General features: G+C 62.5%; 1 protein-coding gene across 1 annotated transcript; it reads right to left on the minus strand.

Moving 5' to 3' along the window:
- Window positions 1-871: 871 nt before the first annotated feature.
- Window positions 872-20,283, minus strand: ASAP3 (ArfGAP with SH3 domain, ankyrin repeat and PH domain 3). Its single transcript, XM_074850665.1, has 26 exons — window positions 20,009-20,283; window positions 16,587-16,659; window positions 16,031-16,176; window positions 14,182-14,256; window positions 13,827-13,876; window positions 13,449-13,575; window positions 11,156-11,241; window positions 10,297-10,372; window positions 10,098-10,184; window positions 9,669-9,778; window positions 8,674-8,743; window positions 7,432-7,519; window positions 6,968-7,016; window positions 6,677-6,864; window positions 6,443-6,576; window positions 5,765-5,859; window positions 5,292-5,472; window positions 4,591-4,676; window positions 4,350-4,465; window positions 4,188-4,255; window positions 3,938-4,045; window positions 3,568-3,811; window positions 3,188-3,461; window positions 2,508-2,652; window positions 2,169-2,291; window positions 872-1,883 (listed from the first exon to the last, which is right to left on the minus strand). Exons 1-26 carry the CDS (start codon window positions 20,132-20,134, stop codon window positions 1,809-1,811), a joined length of 3,000 nt encoding a protein of 999 aa, XP_074706766.1. The 5' UTR covers window positions 20,135-20,283; the 3' UTR covers window positions 872-1,808.
- Window positions 20,284-21,066: the final 783 nt, after the last annotated feature.

Consider the following 21,066-nt stretch of genomic DNA (forward strand, 5'->3'; position numbering starts at 1 on the left):
AGGCGAAATAGCACGGGGGAGGGCTAAATATAGCTGAGTGCGCCGGGCAGGGCCACGATTGCAGGAGCTGGGGGGAGGCGCACGTTGGGGTGCACCGGGACGCGCGTCCGTCCCCGCCGGAGGGGAGCCTGGGGGTGCCGAAGGGGCTGCCAGTGACGGGGCTGGGGCCCGGTGTTGGCAGGGAGAGGGCCCAGGCTGTGGTTTTGCCGCCGGGATGGCTCAGCCGGGGATTCCCGACGGACGCGGGTGCAAACGCTGCAGGCCCGGGGGTTGTTCTTTCCAAACCCGGTGTCCTGCGGCGGTGAGTTCCCTGGGGAAACAAGCTGCGATGACAAATGACACCCCAACACCTCCCGCAGCCTCTTAAGCCGGGCAAGGGCTGAGCCTGCACCAGCGTTTGCTCTGCCGAGCACCCCAGGAGCACCCAGTGCACGGTGTGCCCACCCAGGGTGGGTGCCAGGAGCCCCCCCAGCACAGGCAGCAGTGGGGGGCACGGCCGTGGGGATGCTGTCCCCAGCCTCAAGTGGCACAGGCAGTTGGGATGGGTGGGTGACAGCAAGCGTGCCACCCTCGCTTGTCCCTGCTCCACCACCCAAGGAGGGGGCCGTAGGGTGAGCACCCCCCTCTGTGCACACAGGGAGGATGCCTGTGCCCCAGCCTGGGCCCACACAGCTGCCCAAAACCCAATCTGGTGCACCCACACACACACACACACAACCCCCCCAAAATAGTGCTCCCCCCGCACAACCCCCCCAAAGCCCAGGGCCCCCTCCCCGATGGGCACCAGCAGGTCACAGAGACCCCCCTGCCCAGGAGCCTCTAGGGTCTGTCACCAGCATCACCTGGGACCCCCCTACATGCACCCACGCACTTACAAAAATGATGTTTTTATTAGAAACTAAAGACAGAAACATTTTTTTTTAAAAAAAGGTCATTTTTTGAGATGAAACATTTGATGCACAAACAAGAAGGGGGAGAGGGTAAACTGGGGGGGTACGGAGGCAGGAGGCACCTGAGGGGCACCGGCACGGGGGGACATTGGTCCCAGAAAAAGCTGCAAGATCCCCTTGGAGAGACCCCCAGGGCCGGGGTGGTGATCCAGCACCCCCCCCAGGCAAGAGACATGGGGCTGGGGCTCTGCAGTGCCACCTGAACAACCCCCCCCCCGATCAGGAAACAGTCAATTTTGGGGGAGCTTTGAAGTATCCCCAAGCCCCACCAGCACAGGCCGCTCCCAGAGCCTGGGGGGTGCTGGGGACCCTCCAGCCCCCCCCCCAGGCAAGGTCAATAAAAGCCCTTTCCTATTCCCTGCCCATCCCCAAGGCTTCACAGTTGGGGTAGAAAAGAAGGCTGGGGGGCACACAGCTGCTCCCCCCCAGGGCGAGAAGGAGGGTCCATGGCTCCCCAGCCGAGGAGGGTGGGGGGCGCCGAGGGCAGCACCCCCATCACCAATTCCTTGCAGACAGGGGAGAAGAAAGCCCCGGGGATGGGCAGAGCCCCCAGAAGGGACGGGAAAGCAGTGGGAGCAGGGGACCAGCACAGAAACCTCAGCCCACTAGTGCAGCGAGTGTGTCTGTGCTCTGCCCCACCCTTCAGCTCTCCCCAGCCACCACCCATGGCCGGTTTTCCCAACTGGGGAGGGGGGTCTCTGAACCCCTCCTTGGAGAGCAGTGTCCAGCTGGGCTGGATGGTCCCATGCCAGGGTCTCGGGCACACGTTCCTCGTGGCCTGGCTCTGCTGTGGCCGGTGGGGAGCTGCCTCAGGTCCTGGCCGAGGGGACAGGGATAAAAGGGGCCACCGCCACCCAGTCAGTCCTGCAAGAGGTGGACGAAGCTGGCTGGGAAGACTCCGGTGCGGGAACCATCACCCTCGATGAAGCCAACCTGGGGGTGCAGAGAGTGGTGGGGTCGGGGGGGGTAGGAGTCCCATCTTGAGCAGGGGAGAAGCTTTGGGGCCCATATCCCAATTCCGAGGGGGATTTAAAGAGGCAAAGCCGTGGTGATACCTCAGCAGGAGCCCCCCCAGCCCTCCTCCATGCACAGATGGGGCAGGGGGCACCCATCTACACCCCCCATGAACACCCAGCCTCCTCCTGAAGAAAACTGGGGGGGTGGGGAAGGGAGCAGGGATGGGACCCCAGCACCCATGGGTGCCCCGCTGACACTCACCCAGCTCTGCTCGTCCTCCTCCCGTGTCACCACGATCACCTCTCCCTTGGAGAAGGTCAGCTCTCGTGCTTTGTCCCCCTTGCAGTCAGCCACCGCCTTCACCCGCTTCTGCCTCCCCTTGGCCTGCCCAAGCAGAGGGGTGGGCAAGGGGGTGACAGACCCCCCCCCCAAGTCCACCCCCAAGGGCGGTGCAGGGATGTGACACCCCTGATCCTTCCATCCACCACCGCAGGATATGGGGAACTGGGATGCTTGGGGATGCAGAGGGTGACCCCACACACACACCCCCCCCCTCTGAGACACACCCCCCCCCCCCCCCCCCCGAGTCATGGGACCTACCGGAGCAAATCTCCTTGGCATGGGCACGGGGGGCACCTTGCTCAGCACAGGGTCCTCAGGGCCACCGGGGCTCTGGGGGGACACGGCCGACCCCGCTTTGCCCACCACACCACTGATGCGCCGGTATGAGCGGGTGCTCTCCGAGCTGCCAGGGACAGGGGGGACAGTGTCACCCCCTCTCTGCTGGTGCCTTCCCCTGCCCTGTCCCCCATCCTGCGAGGTCTCAGGGAGGTCAGGGCTCCCCCATGGGACCCAAGGGAGCAGGGTCCCACCCACAGCCCGCTGGGTGCTGATGGAGAAGGGCCCCAGCACCCATCCTTCCTCAGACAAGCCCATCCCGCCACAACTTTCAAAAAGAGAGAAAAAAAAAATCAATTTGATAATTTGCAGGGGGTCTTGATCTTGCTGTCACCCCCAAATAATCTGTGTCACCTTCTCAAGGGACAACCCAGCACCCCCACAGCTGCCCTTGTCCCCTCCTGTGTCCCAGGGTCAGCATCCCTTGGGGCCTCCAGGTCAGGGTGGGGACCCTTTTGCTCCGCACCCCCCAGGGACAATTTGGGGTTCCCCACGCCCAGGGTGGGGCCAGCAGGGGTTGAAGCTGATCTGCCAGCACCATGCAATGACTCCCCAACACCCAGCGCACCCCCACGCTGGGGAGGGCAGGGAGGTGTCCCTACCCAAACTTGACGGGGGGGATGTCAGGGGCTGTGCTGCTCGGTGAGGGCTGCCCAGGTGGGGGGCTCAGCTCTGTCCCCCGCCGTGTGCTGCTGCTCTCCGTCTCTGAGCGGGTCTCCCAGTACGCTGCCCGCCGGCTCTCACTGGGGCTGCGGGGGCCGGGGGCGCCGTCCAAGGCACCCACGCTGCCGGCAGAGGTGGGGCTGCGCAGCGCCAGAGCCTCCGCAACTCCGGGGAAATGTGGCTCCGACGCCTGCCGGGGAAGCTCGGGGCGCTCTGGGGGCGGGACACATGCGATGGGAACAATAAACCTAATGTCCAGGTGAAGGGACAGCCCCACCATGGGCGACACACACCCCCCCCCCTCCACACCCTGACTCACCAGTGGGGCTGTGGCTGGGTTTGGGGCGGGAGCTGCCCCGCGTGGGGTTTTTGAGGGGCAGCGGCGGGGGGATCTCCTCGCTGTGGGCCCGGCGGGGCGCGGGACGCGAGGGCACCAGGATGCTCTCGTAGGTCTTGTTGGTGATGTCCATCCCCATGCAGCTCCAGCGGGTCTGGGGGCAGGCGGGCGGGGGGCTGGCAGCCAGCGGCGACGTGCCCTTGAAGGAGCGCTGGAGGGGGCTCACCTGGGGGCAGACACCCGGCTCCAGGGCTGCCCCCACTGCTACCAGCCCCCCCAGTAGGGTCTGCACCCCCCCAGCCCCCTTGCTGGGGACATGGGGTCCCCCGCCTCGCCACCATCCCACAGGCACCTTCTCCTCCAGCTCGTCCTCGCTGTCGTAGGGGAACTCCTGGGGGGGCTCCCAGTCGTAGTCGACGTGGATCTGCAGGGAGAGCTTCCCCGCCTGCGCCTGCTCCAGCTGCCAGACAGGGCAGGTCAGGGGTGTCTCAGCACCGGGGGACAAGTTCTGACAGCCCCCCACTTCTGTGCCAGCCCTCCCCCAGCACTTCGGTCCCCTCTCCCCAGGCTGAGCATCTCCCCCATCCCTCCATCCCACCTACCAGCTCTTCACACTCGGTGTGCTTGAGCCTCCTCGCCACGTCCAAAGCCGTCTCACCCGCCACGTTCACTGCCCGAGGGACGAAAGGGGCCGGATCCAGGTTACAGCCTCACCGCTCCGCTCCCACCAGAGAGCCCCAAAACCCCCCATTCCAGCTGCATACCCGTGGTGAAGGCGGCTTTGCCCTTCAGGAGCAGCTTGAGGCAGTTGGGCTGGTTGTAGAGCGCGCCGTAGTGCAACGCCGTGTTCCCGTCCTGCGTTACCCGGTCCAGCGTCCCCCTGCGCAGGGCCACCGGCAAGAAATTCAAGGCTCAAGAGCCCATGAGCATCAGTTCCCCACGTTTGTGCAACCTCCTCCCTGTATGGGAGCAGGGAGGGGACACTGCGAGCACCTGGGGACGCACCCGTTCTGGATGATGAAGTCCACCAGAGGAAGGGATGATCTGTCAGCATGGCGCACGGCCATGTGCAACGCCAGCTCGCCCGTGTCCTGCCAAGAGATGGAAGGGAGAGGAGAGCTGGACCCAAGGAAGCTTCATCTCCCCCAAGATGGAGGGGAGAAGAGAGCTGGGCCCAAGGAAGCTTCATCTCCTCCAACATGGAGAGGAGAAGAGAGCTGGACCCAAGGATGTTTCACCTCCTCCAACAGGGAGGGGAGAAGAGAGCTGGACCCAAGGATGCTTCATCTCCTCCAATATGGAGAGGAGAAGAGAGCTGGGCCCAAGGATGCTTCACCTCCTCCAACATAGAGAGGAGAAGAGAGCTGGGCCCAAGGATGCTTCACCTCCTCCAACATGGAGAGGAGAAGAGAGCTGGGCCCAAGGATGCTTCATCTCCTCCAACATGGAGAGGAGAAGAGAGCTGGGCCCAAGGATGCTTCATCTCCTCCAACATGGAGAGGAGAAGAGAGCTGGGCCCAAGGATGCTTCATCTCCTCCAACATGGAGGGGAGAAGAGAGCTGGGCCTGAGGATGTTCATCTTTCCAAGGGCACATCTCCACCCAAGCGCCGGGAAAGCCTTGAGCATGGGCACCCAGAGAGAGGAAAAAATCCATTTAAGCTTCCCGGCAGAGGGAGCTGGGTGGTGTGGCAGCGTGGGGCTCACCTGGCCCTCGGGGCTGGCCAGGGGCTTGGCCAGATCGTGGCCCTCGGCAAAGGCCTGGAGCAGGGCCAGGAGGTCGCGGGTGCGAATGGCTTCCCAGAGGCGGTGGGGATCGTCGCGGCCGCTTTTCTGCACGTAGCGCCGCTCCATGTACTTGGCCACGATGTACTCCTTGCGGGCGGCCCTGTGGGAAGGGACAGGCATGCAGACCCCGCCCTCATCCCCACCGCAGCCGGAGGCACTCAGGGCTCCTGTCTCCTCCCGAAGCCTCAGGATCAGGGGGAAGCCTTAAAAAAAGGTGCAGATCCCCACCAAAATCCAGGCGATGACAGCAGGATCCCCCCTCTCCCATCCCCAGGCTGTCTCAGAGCTGATGGGCAGCAGCACAGGGATGAAGGCAGACCATGCACTGTGCATTCCCCCTCCTCCTCCTCCTCCCAGCGCACCCCGAGCCCCCTGGCCAGTGGCCGACTCACATATCGCTGCCGGCCGAGGGCTTGGGGCAGTCCTGCGTGGGCAGCGTGGCCTCCATGATCTCGTTAAAGCGGGTGTTCCCGACGCTGACAGCCAGCTGCGGCGAGAGAGGGACGGGGGAGATGAGCCCTCCCAGCCACGCTCACCCTGCCCAGGTCAGATCCCCATCCCCATCCCGGAGGCAGAGGGAAGGAATCCACTGGATCCACCCAGGACCTTCCCAGAGCAGCATCTCCCCCAGGGATGATGATTTTTCATGGCAGGGGAAGTCTGTTCTAAAAGGGAGCAAATCCTGGGGGGGCTGTCAGCATCCCCCCTCGGCTTAGCAAGAGGCTTTGCAGAGCCCCCAGACCACCGCGCTGGGGGCTGCAAACTGCTACTGGGGAAACTGAGGCAAGTTTGCGAGCACTGGAGCAAACTGGGCACAGATGGGATGACAGAATCATCACAGAATCATTCAGGTTGGAAAAGACCCTCGTGATCAGCGAGTCCAACCCTCAGCCCGACTCTACAAAGTTCTCCCCTACCCCACATCCCCCAACATCTCACCCAAACGACCCTTAAACACACCCAGGGATGGGGACTCCACCCCCTCCCTGGGCAGCAGGAGGGATGAACGCTGTGTCCCAGGAAGTCTGGGAGCTGCAGAGGGTCATCTCCAAGCTCAGGGAGCAGCTTACCAGCAGCTCCGAGGTGCTGAGGACATCCAGGGTGAGGGACTGGATGCGGGAGTAATGCACACCCAGCTCGCGATGGATGCCGGAGCACTCGATGCACGTCAGGATGCCCAGATTGGTGGAGAGCCACGTGGGGTCTGCAGGAGGGAGCGGCGTGGGGCTCAGCACCACCACCCACCCCGGGGTACCCAACCCACACCCAGAGCCGGAGGGGACACACGCCAAGCCCTGACCTACCCGGGGCCCCGCAGTCACAACACTGTTTGTTTCCCGGCATGTTCTTCACCTCGCTGATGACCAGCTTGGTGAGCTCCTGCACGCCGCCGTCCGCCCCGCTGCCCGCCGCCGCCCCGCCGCCGTTGGGCTCCCCCTTGAAGGCGTTGCTCAGGGCTTCGTCCTTGCTGTTCTGTAGCACCGAGACCCACCTGGGCAGGAGGGAGCCTTGTGAGGAGGAGGAAGAGGAGGAGGATGGGGAAGGCAGAGCAGGATCTGGCACCGCAAGGAGTGGGGATGGGCTGTGGCACTTACACAACGCACTCCTGCTCGTCCTCTGCTTGGAAGTGATACGTCCTGTTGTCTGCAGGGATGGGGAGAGGGGGGAGAAGGTGAATAGGGGGGTTTGGGGATGCCCAAGAGCACAGAAAGGGGCTGAAACTACTCCAAAGGGGCTGCTTTAAAATGAAATAAAATCACTGCACATCACTCATCCATCACCCAAGCCCCGTTGCAACCTCTTTTTGTCTTGAGCTTGCTAGATCTCCTTGGAGAGGTTGGTCCTTCCTCCATAAAAGCAGCTGGGGAGACGCCCAGAGCTGGATTGAAAGGGCAAAGGGTGCCCAGGTGCTGTGGCAGGGCTGGCAGAGGGCCAGCCGGCCGCTGGGAAAACCCGCTCAGGATGTTCTCCTCCAAAAAGGGAGCTGCTGTCCACAGCTCGGCCACCTCTGGGTCAAACGCACCCACCCCAGCTCTGGCATCCCGCTCCGGGCACTCACGCGTCACCAGGTCGAAGCATTTCTTCTCCTCGGCGTGGGGCCGCACTTGGCAGGTGAGGAGGTTCAGCTTGACGGGGGGACGGTTTATCTGCCGGGTGCGAGGACAAGAGGCAGGTTAAAGGACTGGGAAGGAGTGGGACAGAATCCCAGAATCATCTTGGTTGGAAAAAGCCCTTGAAGCTCCTCCAGTCCAACCATGAACCTCACCCTGACCGTTCCCAACCCCACCAGATCCCTCAGCGCTGGGTCAGCCCGACTCTTCAACCCCTCCAGGGATGGGGACTCCCCCCCTGCCCTGGGCAGCCCATTCCAACACCCAACAGCCCCTTCTGCAAAGAAATCCTTCCTAAGAGCCAGTCTGACCCTGCCCTGGCGCAGCTTGAGGCCATTCCCTCTTGTCCTGGCGCTGGTTCCTTGGCTCAAGAGACTCATCCCCCCTCTCTGCACCCTCCTTTCAGGGAGTTGTAGAGGGCCATGAGGTCTCCCCTCAGCCTCCTCTTCTCCAGACTAAACCCCCCCAGTTCCCTCAGCCGCTCCCCATCAGACCTGTGCTCCAGACCCTGCACCAGCTCCGTTGCCCTTCTCTGGACACACTCAAGTCATTCAATGGCCTTTTTGGAGTGAGGGGCCCAAAACTGAACCCACTCATCGAGGGGCGGCCTCACCAGTGCCGAGCACAGGGGTCAGATCCCTTCCCCTGTCCCTGCTGGCCACGCTAGTGCTGATACAAGCCAGGATGCCATTGGCCTTCTTGGCCACCTGGGCACACTGCTGGCTCCTGTTCAGCCAGCATCACCAAGCAACAGCAACTCCAGTGGGACAACAACTATTCCCAGAGGGTCCATCCTGGGATAACCACGTGAACGGGACCCTCTCTGACCCTTTGCAGCAAGGACAGGACTGGGAAATGTCCCTGAGCTGCCATCTCTGGCCCCGCTGCAGTTCTCAGCCTCCACCACCAAGGGGCAGCACTCCCCTCCCAAACCACCCCAGCCCCCTTTGGCCTTGTCTGGCACCTCAATGCCCACCTCACTGCCCCAGCCAAACTCACCGTCCCCTCCCATTGACACCCATCAAACATGGGGGACCCTCATTTCGTACATCCAGTCCCAGCTCATACTAAATTTTAAGCCAGGCAAATCTGTGACCAGTTTGGGTAAAACTAAACCTGAAATCCAACGGATACCAATGCTCAAAGGGTGACTTCAAGGGTCAGGGTTGCAGCCCCCCGCTGCTCCTCACCGTGCTGTGGGAGATGGTCAGGCAGCCGTACTTCACACCACACTTCCTCTTCTGCCACACTTTGCGGATCCTGAGGAGGAGGAGGAAGAGGAGGACTCAGGACGCGTTGCACAGCCCTGACCACCCACATCATCTGCCGCCTAAACCACTCACAGCAGCCCTCAGCAGAGGCCTGATGGCTGTCTGGACGTGTGGTTGTGCTTCCTGTAACTCACAGAGCACAAAATGTCCCGCTGAGCGGGCTGGCCACGGGCTGTGCTGGCCAACAGCATCACAGATCTGGTAGCCCCAGTTCAGCAAATCCCATAACCATCTGCTCAAAACCTGGTGCCCATCACCCAGAAGTCCACTAAAAGGTGGAGATCTCCTCTTTGCAGCTCTAAGTGTTTTATTTTTCACCCTAGACGATCCCACCAGGATGCTTTCTCCCTCCTTGCCCAAGAAACAAGGAATTTCTTCCCCTCCCACCAGCCGCACAGCACACAGCTCTTCAGGGTGAACTTGGCACTGGGTGGCTGTTCCTGGAGACCCACATCTGAGGATGCTACACCCACACCACACCAACCACTGTGCCCAGCCCAGGAGAGCATCCCGGGAGAAGCACCCCAGGCATCGGAACCTGCTGGGGGCCTTCAGGTAAGAAAGGGGCTGATGACACCAAGCCTTCGCGGGGGAAGGTCCCCTGCACCACCTCCAAACCTCCTCCTTCCCCAACTGCAGTTGGAGACCCACCAACCCCTGACCACCAGCTCTCAGGTCTCCTCCAGCCTGGGGGAAAAAAAAAAACCACTCTCCAAGCGTTGATGGATGTTTAAGACCAGATGGGACCAATTGCACCCAAAGACCTGTCAAACAACCACCAAAAACCTCACTCAAACAGTTCCACCTCGGGATGTCCCAGCCCTGGGGCCTCCCCCAAGCCTGGTGCTCTCCCAGCCCACAGCAACACTGGGACGGAGCCGGGAGCTCTCTGGACAAATAACACTCATCCTCACCCATCGCTCTTCTTGTACAGAAATCCCGACTTCTCCGTCCCATACTGCTTGTTCCCTTGGTGCTGGTGGATGCTGTAGCCGCTGCCAGAGTTCTTCCTGCTCAGGTTTTCCTGAGCTCACCCAGGGGGGGAAAAAAAGCATTTAAAAAGGAAAGTGAGAGGTGCAGAGGTGGCTGCTACCCCCAAGTGACCTCATCCTTAGGTGGGTGCAGTGTCCGTCGGGATGCCAGAGACCCCCGTCCCCTCCCAGCCTCTGAGTATCACCCAGATCTCTTGCTCTGCTCCCATGGATGTCCCCTTTGGTCCCCACCTCCCCTTTCCCCGCTGCTCCCCGTGCCCAAGCTAACCCCAGGGCACCCACCCCTCCTTAGCACCCAGCACCCTCCCGACCCTCCTTCCCAGCTCCCCCCTGCCCACCCCAGGCTCTCACCTCCTTGCTCTCCAGCTGCAGGATGCTGCGGAGGGAATCACGGGTCTGCGTGAGCTGCTTCACCTCCTCCTCTTGCGCTTGGTGGAGCTGGAAAAGGAGGCAGTTGCCCTCACTGCTGCACTGAATGCGGGCGTTCTCAGGGGCTGGCACCTCGGGGGACACGTCTGAGCGATGCTGGATGGCAGGCGGGGGGACTTACCGCATGGAGGGACACAGCAAGCTTCTCAATGAAGGGGTAGAGGTTCTGGGCAGCCTTCCAGCCGTCTTGGAAGAAACTGGGCATTTATTGAATGTGATTAAGATGCAGATGGGGAGGATGGAAGAGAAAAAAAAAAGAGGTTTTTTAGAGAAAACGTGGCAGGAGACCATAGCAACCCCCCTGGGAAGCTGCTCTTGCTCTTGCTGATTCTGGGACCTGGAGAGATCCCACCAAAGGCCAAGCCCAGCCCATGGGGTCTGGATACTCCAAATATTTGGGGTGTGTGGGATGCAGGACTCGCCTCTTGTTCAATGCAAGCTCATCCCATTAGGGACCAGCCCTTTTGGAGGCCAGATCCTGGGGGGTCTCTGGGTCACAGCCACAGTCGGGGTCATGTTCTTGGCCAACATGACTGTCCCCTCCCTGCCTCAGTTTCCCCACTTGAGAGCTGGAGGAGATGACACGACACCCACACGCTGCTACTCCAGCCTCATGGAGCAACGGGAAAGGCGAGGGGATGTTAATCCTTGCTCCGAACGCCCTCGTTACGAGCCCCACAGCTAACAGCAGAGCTCTGCTGAACTCATCCCTAGAAATCTATCCAGAAACCAAATCATCGGATATATCCCGAGCCAACCCCCTTCCCCCAGCCCCCATGGACACGTTTACAGCTCCTCAAGCCAACAAAGCACATTTCAACTCCTCAGCTACGACCAGAGAGTGACAGGCTCTGCCCAGCATCTTCACCAACAGCTTTATGGAGCTGGGATGGAAGAAGGTGCCCCCAGACCCTCATGGGACGTCCCAGGGGTGACAACAGACCTCAGGGATGAACCACCTTGACCCAGGTGGCACCTACTTGTGCTGAGCGTGGAAAAACTTGATGAGGCTCTGCAGAAAATCTGGTCCTTGCTTCATCTGAGACTCGCTGGCTTTCAGCAGGTACTGGAGAAGGAGAAGACACCCAGTTAGGTGATGGAGATGAGGCCCGGCTGAAAATACCCTGGAGGAAAAAGCAAGAGCCTGCCCAGCCCTCGCCTCCCTTCCCGGCATGGGGAGGAGGGTTAAAACACTGGCTGGGTTTCAAGAAGTCGAGTCACGACGTTGGATTTGAAAGCAGCTCACTGGGGACCACCCTCAGAAAACCTGGCTCTGGAATTCCTCCAAGCCCTGAAAAGTTCAAGGACCAAGGCAGGCCCCCGGGGTTTCCAGCCGAGCATGCTTCTCCCGCTGCTCATTACTTCTGGAGTTAATAAATAACCAAAACCCAAGGCAGCTTGCAAAGAAAAAAAAAAAAAAAATAGCCCAAATGTTTTTTAAGACATGACCCCTTTGCTCCCAAAAAATCAGCTTTCAAGCAGCGAGCGCCTGCGGCACACCAGCCCCGGAGGTCTGCAGTCCTCGCGGAGGTGTCCCGTGGGATGGGGAATTTCAGCTTTATGCATCAAACCCATCCATCAGCTGCAGGCAGAAAAGACAAGACCCAGAGCCTTGCTCACCCCGAGCAAAATAAGGGAGGGAAGAAATTTTCCCCCTGCAAGCTCCTCCCCAGGCCCGCACAGCTGCTGGAGGATGGTTTCCAGCGGGAGGCGAGGGGAGGGGAAGCAGCCCTGAGCTCCGAGGGCTTTCTGTGGTGGGGAAGCACCACGGCAGGATAGAGCCCCCAGGATGGAGCCTCCCGGTGCCCCAGGGCACTCCGGGCCCCGCTGCCCAGCAAGGGGTCACCTGGGCTGGGGAGGGATGTTAAATTGCTCCGTGTAAACTGGAGCTGCAAAGGCAATGTAGCACCCAACCCAGAGCCCTGGGGTGCCTGGTGCCAGCTGCACCCCCTGAACAAAGTCCCAGCCGGAAAAGGCCACCAGTGCCCAGCTCTCGTGGGACTTCCCTGCCCTGTTACCCACGTCCCAGGGTGACGGTGGCAGAGGAGGGTCCTGGCCAGCGCTGGCTGAGACCCACGAGCACAGGGATGCTCCCAGCATCGCCGGGGTCCAAGTCCAGATCCAGCTGCATCCACCCACCCCACGGCCCCTGGGGGTGTGAGGTGGCCCACGATGGGGAGATGCAACCGCCCCACACATCACCCCTGGGGTGAAATCGCATCGTGCCCCCACCCCAGGAAGCAGCAAACACCACCCGCTTATAAACCCACGTGCAACACACCCGCCCCAGCCCTGGCCAGCCCCCTAGAAGAGTTGCCCCCCCATTTCCAGGCCGGCTCCCCAAGAAAGCAGCAGCAGGCTTTGCGCACGCCAGCACACACATGTGCCCGCTCACACGCAGCCGCTCTTTGCGGGGCTGCCGGCAGCGGCCCCTCCCCGGCCGGGCTGCAGCTCCGGCGTTTCCATGTGCTGTTATTTATTTCACAGTGGTGCTATTCAAGGGAGTGACTCATCTGGCCGGGTCCCAGCTCCCCGGCCCCATGCTCAGCCCCAGCCCCACTGCAGCGGGCACAGCCTCCTCCCCACACCCCCTGCCCTTTAACGGGCGGGGGGGGCACAGGGCTGCAGCAGGCTCCATTACTGCTGCCTGGCCCCTGGGGACATGGGAAACCCCTGGGACAACCCGCTGGGGACTTGTCCCCTGCTCAGTGTCACTCTCAAGAGGTTTATGGGGCTGCTGGGGTGGCTGGAGCCAGGACACCTGGGTCCCTCCTCGCTGGGGGGGTCTGACATCGGGTCTCCATCCTTCACCTATTTCCATCTCACCTCCTGAGTACCGACCCCCAGGACCATCAGGGATCTGGGGCCGCTCAGGAGCCTCCCTAACCAAAACCAAGAGCAGTTTTAAGAATAGGGCAAAAGTGCAAAGCCAACCTCAGGGATATTATCCAAAAAGCTCATTTTTTGCCCCAAACACCAGCCTCTGGCTTTGCAGAGGAGTAGGAGCAGGGCTGGGAGGATGAGGGTGCTGCAGGGTAACCCATGGGTGCCCTTCACAGCCACATCCCACCGGGACCCCACGATAGGGACAGGACAGGGATCCCTGAGCTGGGACCGGGACGGCCAAGGGTCCCGCACTGCACCCACGTAGGGCTGCTTCGATGGTGGGGACGGGGACAGGCTCCGACCTCCCCACGCTCTGAGCAGAGAGGTCCCTTGTGTCCCCCCCAGGGCCAAATAGTCTCCATCCCCCCACCCCGGCACAGCCCCTACCTCGCACATGTGGAGCTGGAAGAGCCGCCGTTCTTTCTGCATGTCCTCGGCCACCTCCGCTGCGGACGGCTCGGCCTGGATGACCCCCGCCAAGCGGGCTCGCTCCTTCTCCTTCTCCATCTTCCCCCTGCGGGACAGGATGGCGGCAGGTCGGGGAGGGGGGGACAGCCCTGCCCCGAGGCGTGTCCCATGGCGGGTGGGCTACGATAGGGATGGGATCAGGAGAAACATCTCCAGCCTCTGGAGCTGGGAAAGGCTGAAGCGGAGCCCTCCCGATGGCAAACCAGCATCAATCAGTGCCAGCTGCAGCCCCAGGACAAAACACCTTTGTGCAGAGTGGGATTAGGTGGATTTTGCTGGAGGCAGCAGGTTCCTTACACTTTGGTCTCATAATCTTTCCAGGCCTTTTCGATCTGCTTCTTGGAGTCCTGCAGCAAAAGGAGAGAGGGGATGACAGCCCTCAGGGAAGGCAAAAGACCCAGCGGCACCGAAGCGGCTTTGCTCTTCATCACTGCACCCTGCCCTGCTCCTTGGGGACCAGGGATGTCCCCACTGGGTCTTCACCCCTGTCACTCCCAACCCTCACTGCTGCCATCCACCCCCAGGTACTTGCTCCCTCCTTCTGGCCACGGGCACGAGCTGAGCCAGTAGCGGGGGGGTCTCGCTGCAATGTGTCCCCAAACTGGTGACCTGCAGCCCCAGAGCATCGGGGACAGTGCCGGAGGGGACTCACCAGGCGGCCGTCCTTCAGCTGCCCCTTCAGCAGGCTGTCCAGGGGGAAGGAGACGATGTTATTCAGGTTTTGCACCTGTGAAGGGTAGAGATGGGGTTACCTGATGGGGGTGCCCACCTCAGGGCAGGCTGAGGAACCGGAGCCTCAGCTCCTTCCTGGCACTGGGAATGTGTGTCCCCCTCCCCAGCTCCATCGCTGCCCCGTGAAGGGTTAAAGAGGCTGGAAGTAGGGCCGGATCCAGGCACAGGGCAGGCTGGGGCTTGTTGGAGCTGGCTGCAAGATGTCTGACGTGGGGCCCTTCCCACAAACCACACCAGCGCCGCGGCTGCCAAAACCAAAGCTGTTCCCCCCTGTTGCCACCCCGTCCCTGTCCCCGTCCCCCCACAGCACAGCATCCGGTGATGCCACCAGCCCCTCCACGGCCCCAGGATGCAAAGAACTCCCCCGCCACGATGTTAAAGGGGCTTCCCAAAATATCCCCCTTCCCTGGCCACTGCCATCCCCACCAGTGCTGTGCAGGGGTCTGTGGTGGGGACACACGAGCCCGCTCCGGTCCTGGCGTCCCTCCGTGTGCCCCACAGGGCAGCACCCCACTTTAGTGCTGTGAGAGCAGCTCCAGCGCCCACGCGGGACCTCCCCGCTGCACCCAGATTTCTTTTAAAGGCTCCCACAGGTTTTGGTCCCCAGCAGCACCCAGGGAGAAGCAGGGGTCCAGCCCTGAATGAGGGGGGACAGGAACCCCCCTTCCAACAGCTCCAGGGGGATGGGGGACCCCATTTTTGACAGCGCCAGGGGGACTCTGGGAGGGAAAACCTGACTTTTCGGATCTGGTTGAGGGTCCCAGCACATAACGCCGCTCTGGGGAGAGCAGGGGGAACACGGCAGCAGCAGTGGGGCGGGAGGTGGGGGGCCAGCGCTGACCTCACCCAGAAACTGGTCCGACTCCTCCACCGGGACAGATCCTGCAGAGCCCCCCCAGAGCACGGGGGTCCAGCTGGGCTGGGACAGCTGGGATGGGGAAAGGGAGGAGCAGGGAGGCCCGGACTGGGGTAACTGGGAGAGGAAGGCGCCGAAATCTGAAATTCTTGCTGGGGGAAGGGCGGCAGAAATAAATCTCCTCCTTAAGCAGAGCCAGCAGCCAAAAACACCCCTTGGGGAGGGATTCGAAAGGGACCAGAGAGGGGCCCAGCAAGAGGGGCCCAGCAGCATGGGACCCCCCCCAGGGCTTCACCGCTGGGCGTGCACAGACCCAGCTCCCTCCGGGAGCCGACTCCTCCGCCAGAGCCATTCCCGTGGTGGGGAAGGTGCTGCCGGTTCGGCTCGCAGCCGCCCCTGCCTGCCTGCCTGCTTCCCGCGCGGCCGCGGCTCCCCAAGGCCCCGCTGCGCAGCTCGGCGTGGCTTTGATTTACTTCTTGGCAAAGGAGATCAGAGATGCAATTGATGTGAGAAAAAAATAGAAAGAAAGGGGAAAAAAGAAAATAGCAGCTCCAACCGCCCATCGAATCCCAGCGTTGGTGTTCCCAGCAGAGCTGGGAATGAGCTGTAAATCCAGCAGCAGGGGTATCGGATGGTCCAGGAGCACTGGGAGCGTGTCCCTGAGCCTGGGATGGGAGCTGGGGATTGCTGCCTGTGGTAGAGGGCAGCTAAACTGGGAGGAGTGGGGCTGCACTGGGTGGTTTTTCCAAATCCAGATGGATCTTGGAGATTTCCCCTGGCTTAGCAATAGCCAGATGCAGAGAACAGCCTGAGGCTGCACTGGTGACACCACGAACCCCGCGATCCCCCCCTGGGTGGTTAAATCCTCCCCCTGATTTCAGCAGCGTGCCAGGAGGACGCGGGGGCAGCTCACCAGGTTCTTGAAGAGCGCCGTGACCTCGCGGGTGAAGACGGCCAGGTTGAGGAAGCCGGTGGAGAGCTCGTGGTTGTTCTGGGAGAGGTGGTTGTTGCCGAAGTTCTCCAGGGCTTCGCTGTACTGCTCCTCGTTCTCCACGTGGGCTGTGCGGGGAGACACTGGTGAGGGACACGGGGTGGCCCTGCAGCACCCCATCCCCAGAGATGGTCACATCACGGGGTCCGACCAGCACCTAGCACCCATCTCCCCATCCCTCTGTAGCAGAGCTGGGCTGATCCTGCTGCAGGACAGCAGTGGTGTGCCCTAAACAACCTCCCTAAGGTTCTCAATTTCCCTTTTTACATCTTTTTAAGACAGTTTTTGGCACCCTATCACGTTGCCAGGCTGGCTGGCTGCAAGCACCTATGTCCCCCTCACTGACCAGCACCCATGGCCACCCCGCTGTCCGGCAGCATCACCCCAAGGACAGATGTGACCAGCGTTGGTGGCGGATGGGACCATCACAGACCCCGGTGGCCCGGGGATGCCCATCATCTTTCAAAGCACAACTCACTGAGCCCGGAGATGTGAATGGCTTTCACATATTTCCTGATCCTCTGGAGTATGGCTTGATCCCCATCCAGGCTCTGCGAAAGCGAAGAAAGAAAACAAACGGAGCTCGTTAGCCTTGCCAAGCGCGGCCGCCGCTCCCCCCAGCCCAGCTGGCCCTTGCAAAGGCGGCTGCTCTGCCATGCAGATGTGCGGGGCAGCAGCCAAGCTCCCAGGGCTGGGAGAGGAGCTGGAGGCATCCCGGGGACGCCGGAGTCGCAGCATCCTGCCAGTCCCCTGCCAGGCCTGTGGTCCCCACGGCTTTGGCTCCCAGGCAGGGCTTTGGCTGCCCCCGGAGAGGCCGGGTTCAAGCAAGACGGTAGCAGGGGTTGAGAGGCTCAGCCAGAACGCCCAGCACCTCTTTGGATCCCGGCAGCTTCCAGCAACCATGGAAAATGCCTCCCTGGCTCTTGCAGGGGCTGTTTCAACCAAGGAGGAGATGAAGCATCACGTAGCATGAATACACCAGCCTGTCCCCGCCACCCCAGCGTGTGTCCCCATGGCTCGGGGCCAGGCACGGTGGGAGAGACCTGCGAGGGTGCCCACGGCAGAGCCAAAAACAGGACCCACCTCCCACTGATGCCCGAGAAGGATCTAAATCACATAAATCCCATAACCAGGAATGTGACTTTCCACAACCCCCCCAGCTCATGTAGGGTCTTGGCTGCGGCCCCCAGCACCGTGGGCCTCCCTGCAGCCCCCGCCAGCCGCATCCCGCCCTTGCTTAGAGCACTCCCTGTCCCCAGCCTGGTCCCTCCATCCTTGCTCCATCCCTCCCTACCTGGGCAGCCTCCATCTGCCCCCACCAAGCACAAGGCCAACATCAACTCAACACCAACCTCCCCGTGGCGCTGCCCGCAGAGCACCGTAGCCAAACACACACATGCCGGCCCCAGCCATCAGGAAAGGGTTAAGGGTGGCTTGGCTGCAGGTACCAGAGGCATGATAACAGGCTGGAAATATTTAGAGGGCGTGAACGGCAAGAAGGGCGAGGGATAAAACCGCGGAGGAATTACAATAAAGAGGCTCCCTTGCTTGCTCGCTTGCACTCTTGCTGAAGGTTTTTGGGCTGATGTCAAGGCCGATTTCCTGACAGCGGGGTCAGCCTGGCTTCGGCGCCGCTCTCCGAGGCCCTCCTCGTTGGACGGGATGCTGCGGCTGAGCTTTGGCCAGGATGAGCCAGCTGGGAGGGGACTGGGGCCAAGGCAGGAGCCAAACCCCCAGCCAGAGGGGTCCTGCAATGCAACTACAACGGTGGGGTGCCCCAAAGCCCCCCATGTCCCCTGTCTGCACAAAATCCCGGTGTGCCAGGCTCTCCGGAGCTGCAGGCTGGGGCAGAAGCATCCCCTGCCTTGGGGGGGATGCCCAGGCTGGACACCTGGATGCTCCAGGCTTGTAAACTGGCGTAGCCTCAGGAAGGGGAAACTGAGGCAGCATGAGATGCTCTGGATGCATCACCCTGCAAGCGGGGGAAGAAACTGCTCCGAGTGTCCGGGATGGGGCAGCTCAGCCTGGTGCCAGCTCATGGCCACAGGAGGCTGAATGTGGGGCCAGTGCGAAGCAGGGACTGGGAACAATCTGGGGAAGGACACAGGGGGTTTGGGGACGGGGTCCACGAGTCAACCAGGGAGGACATGGCAGGCAGAGCTGGGCGCTGGGGTGGTAAATGCAAAGGAAATCACTGCATGGTGCTGCCCCGGCTGCGGGCATCGCTGGCATCCCCAAGGTACCGGGCCAGCTGCTGGGGACAGTCCTCCAGAGTGGGGGACAGTGATGTCTGGAGCCCCCCACAGCACCCATCACCCTCCAGCCCAGCTCAGGGTCGGGGGAAGCTGAGGACATCGGCACAGCGGGGACGGGAGCACAAGGGACTCCCCGTGGGGACGGAGCAAGGGACAGATCCGCACCTGCACCACAGCCAGCCGGGCTCACAGCCTGGGGACCCCGCGCAGCCACTGCCACCCCCTGCCCAGCCCTGGCAGGATGCTCAATGGGGGCCATTCTTCTGCCTCCTCACTGCCACCAGCTCGTGCCGCCCGGAGAAGGAGCTGCTGCGGGTGCCAGGGGCTGGGCTGGCGACGCTGCCGGCTGGGAGCAGGATGTGGCGCTGCCCTGGGTGCAAAGGGCAGCTCGCGGCAGGGACACGGTATTATTTACATGGTGACGGTGCGAGCCGGGAGCCTGGCTGCCAGCTCTGCCACTGAATGAGCTGGTGGCCTCTGCCATGTCACCCTGCCCCAGCCTGGAGGTGCCTGGTCCAGCTCCAACCACCAAGGGCTGAATCCGACCTTCCAGCCCACTCCAGATACCTCAGGTTCTGCCTCCACAGCCCCCATGAGGGCTCCCTGCAGCCTCCAGTGGGATGGCGGGGGGGGGCTCAGCCCCGTGCCCCCCATGGCATGCACAACAGTGATCACAACTCCCAGCTCAGCCACACTCGCTGGAGTTTTACCAAGCAAACCCCACAGAGACCCCCGCCATTCCCGGGGGGCACTTCTCCCCCTCTCCCCGTCCCCGCTAACCACAATCACTCCGAGCACCCAAACAAAATTCCTGCTGCTTCCTCCTGCCTGGAGCTGCCTCCCCATTCCCGGCTGAGAGGAAGATCCGTGGCAGCGGCCAACACGTGCTGGCAGGGACCAGGATGCTCCATGGTGGGTCCCCAGATTTCCAGCCCAGGGACACCCACCCCACCGCCCCCGGGGATCCCGGCAGCCCCGACACCTGGGGCCCCACACTCCCCGCCAGCCCTGGCTCCCCTTCAAAGCCATTCCTTCGCTAAGAGGAGTTGGCAAAAGCCACGGGACCAGCTGGAAAGCGCCTTTATTCTAGGCGGGAGAAGGGGGACGAAGGCACCCCACCACCTCCGCCCTTCCCGCAAACGCTGCCGGGGATTTTGGCGGCGGGGGGGAAGCTAAAAATACTCCCCTGGCTTTAATCGCAAGGGGACCCCCCTCCTCAGGGACACCACATCACATCACAGACTCGACAGCGGCTGGAGTCGTGGGGCTGATGCTCTGCCCGGCCCTGGGGGGATGCTCTGGCTCGGGGTGGGGGGGGGGGGGGGCACCTGGAGCTGGAGACAAAACCCTTTAAAAAGGAGAGTTTTGCCCATTTCTGCAGGCCTTAGCCCAGAAAAAGGCGCATGCTGGGGCTGCTCGGAGAATGCAAACGGCCACCCTGGCCCAAGGGTCCCCAAGCACCCGCTCAGGGGACCGCCAGCGCAAGGGAGGGGGCTCGGGGCAAACCCCATTAAATAGAAGCCTAAGGAAAGGAGGTGCCCCCCCGGGGTGGACACTGGGTGCTGGACCAGCACCTATGGGTGCCAGGGGTTATCCCGGTGCGGGGAGTTCCCAAGCGGGGACCCCCCACCCCGGCCCTACTCACCTCCTCCAGAGCCCCCACCGCCCCCCGGCACTTCTGCATCTTGGAGGCGAAGGTGGCGGCGATCGGGGAGCTGAGATCCTCGCCGGTCACGGCCAGGAACTCGGCCACGCTGAGCTGCTCGGGCATGGTGCGGGCGAGGCCGGGGGGGCGCCGGGGGGCGCACCGGGAGCGCGCCGGGAGCGCGCTTGGAGCGCACCGGGAGCGCCCCGGGGGTGCCGCAGAGGCCCGGCTCAGCGCCCCATGCCCCGCACCGGGAGCGCCGCGCCCCGCCGGGGAGTTTCTCCGTCCCTCCCTCCCTCTCCCTCCCTCTCCCCCCCCCCGCCCGCCCCCTCCCCGCCGCCGTCACGTGGGCAGCCCCGCCCTCCCGTTAAAGGCGAAGCGCCCCGGTGCTCCCCACTCCCCCCCCACCCTACCCGGTGACCCCCACCCCGGGCAGCGGGAGATGGAGGGGGAAAGGGAGGGGTGCAAGGTCCCAGGGTGCGGCGGTGAGAGGGAGGGAAAAGAAAATTTAAAAATTAAAAAATAAAACGGGGTGTCAGTGGCTCCGCACCCCCCAGCCTCACTCCAGCACCCACTTCGCCCGAGGAGGGGCTGGCGAGCACCCACCCAGAGGTGGGTGACAACGCAGCGGGTGGAGGGGCAGCACCGTTCCGGGGGGCAGGGGAGGCTGGGACGGGGGTCTCACCCGAAGCCCAGTTTAGGCACACAAGTAGTGCAGGGATGGCTTGAGATTAAACCCAGTCCCCGCCGAGCACTGGTTTAACTGGAGGTCGCCCCCACCCTGCCCTTTCTCGGAGCCAGAGGGGACAATCCCCCCTTGGGCAGAGAGCCATCCAGGGAGCCCCCACCGGAGGGGTCCTCTGCAGCCACCCATCCCCTTGCCTCATCCTGGCCCTCGCAGGCCTGAGGAGCTGGATTTTGGGTCCCATTCCCTGGTTATTTCCTCTTCCCATAGGATGGGGGAGCCCGGACACCCCGCGGGCAGGCGCTGAGGCCAGGCACAGGCCGAGGGCATCCTGCCGTGGGGATGGGGCTGGTGGCAAACTGGAAAGAAGGGG

The sequence above is a fragment of the Strix aluco genome, chromosome 26 (genome assembly GCF_031877795.1).
Source record: "Strix aluco isolate bStrAlu1 chromosome 26, bStrAlu1.hap1, whole genome shotgun sequence".
NCBI classification, from domain to species: Eukaryota; Metazoa; Chordata; class Aves; order Strigiformes; family Strigidae; genus Strix; species Strix aluco.

Bases quoted from the DNA above. Each gene is read 5' to 3' on its own strand.
- ASAP3 (XM_074850665.1), bottom strand. From the start codon at position 20,134: ATGCCCGAGCAGCTCAGCGTGGCCGAGTTCCTGGCCGTGACCGGCGAG. The intron at 13,877-14,181 runs GTGAGTCCCCTC...CTTTTGCTGCAG, and splicing joins AGCTGAAGGACGGCCGCCTG to GACTCCAAGAAGCAGATCGA. The intron at 7,520-8,673 runs GTGAGGAGCAGC...CGCACCCGGCAG, and splicing joins TGACCATCTCCCACAGCACG to ATAAACCGTCCCCCCGTCAA.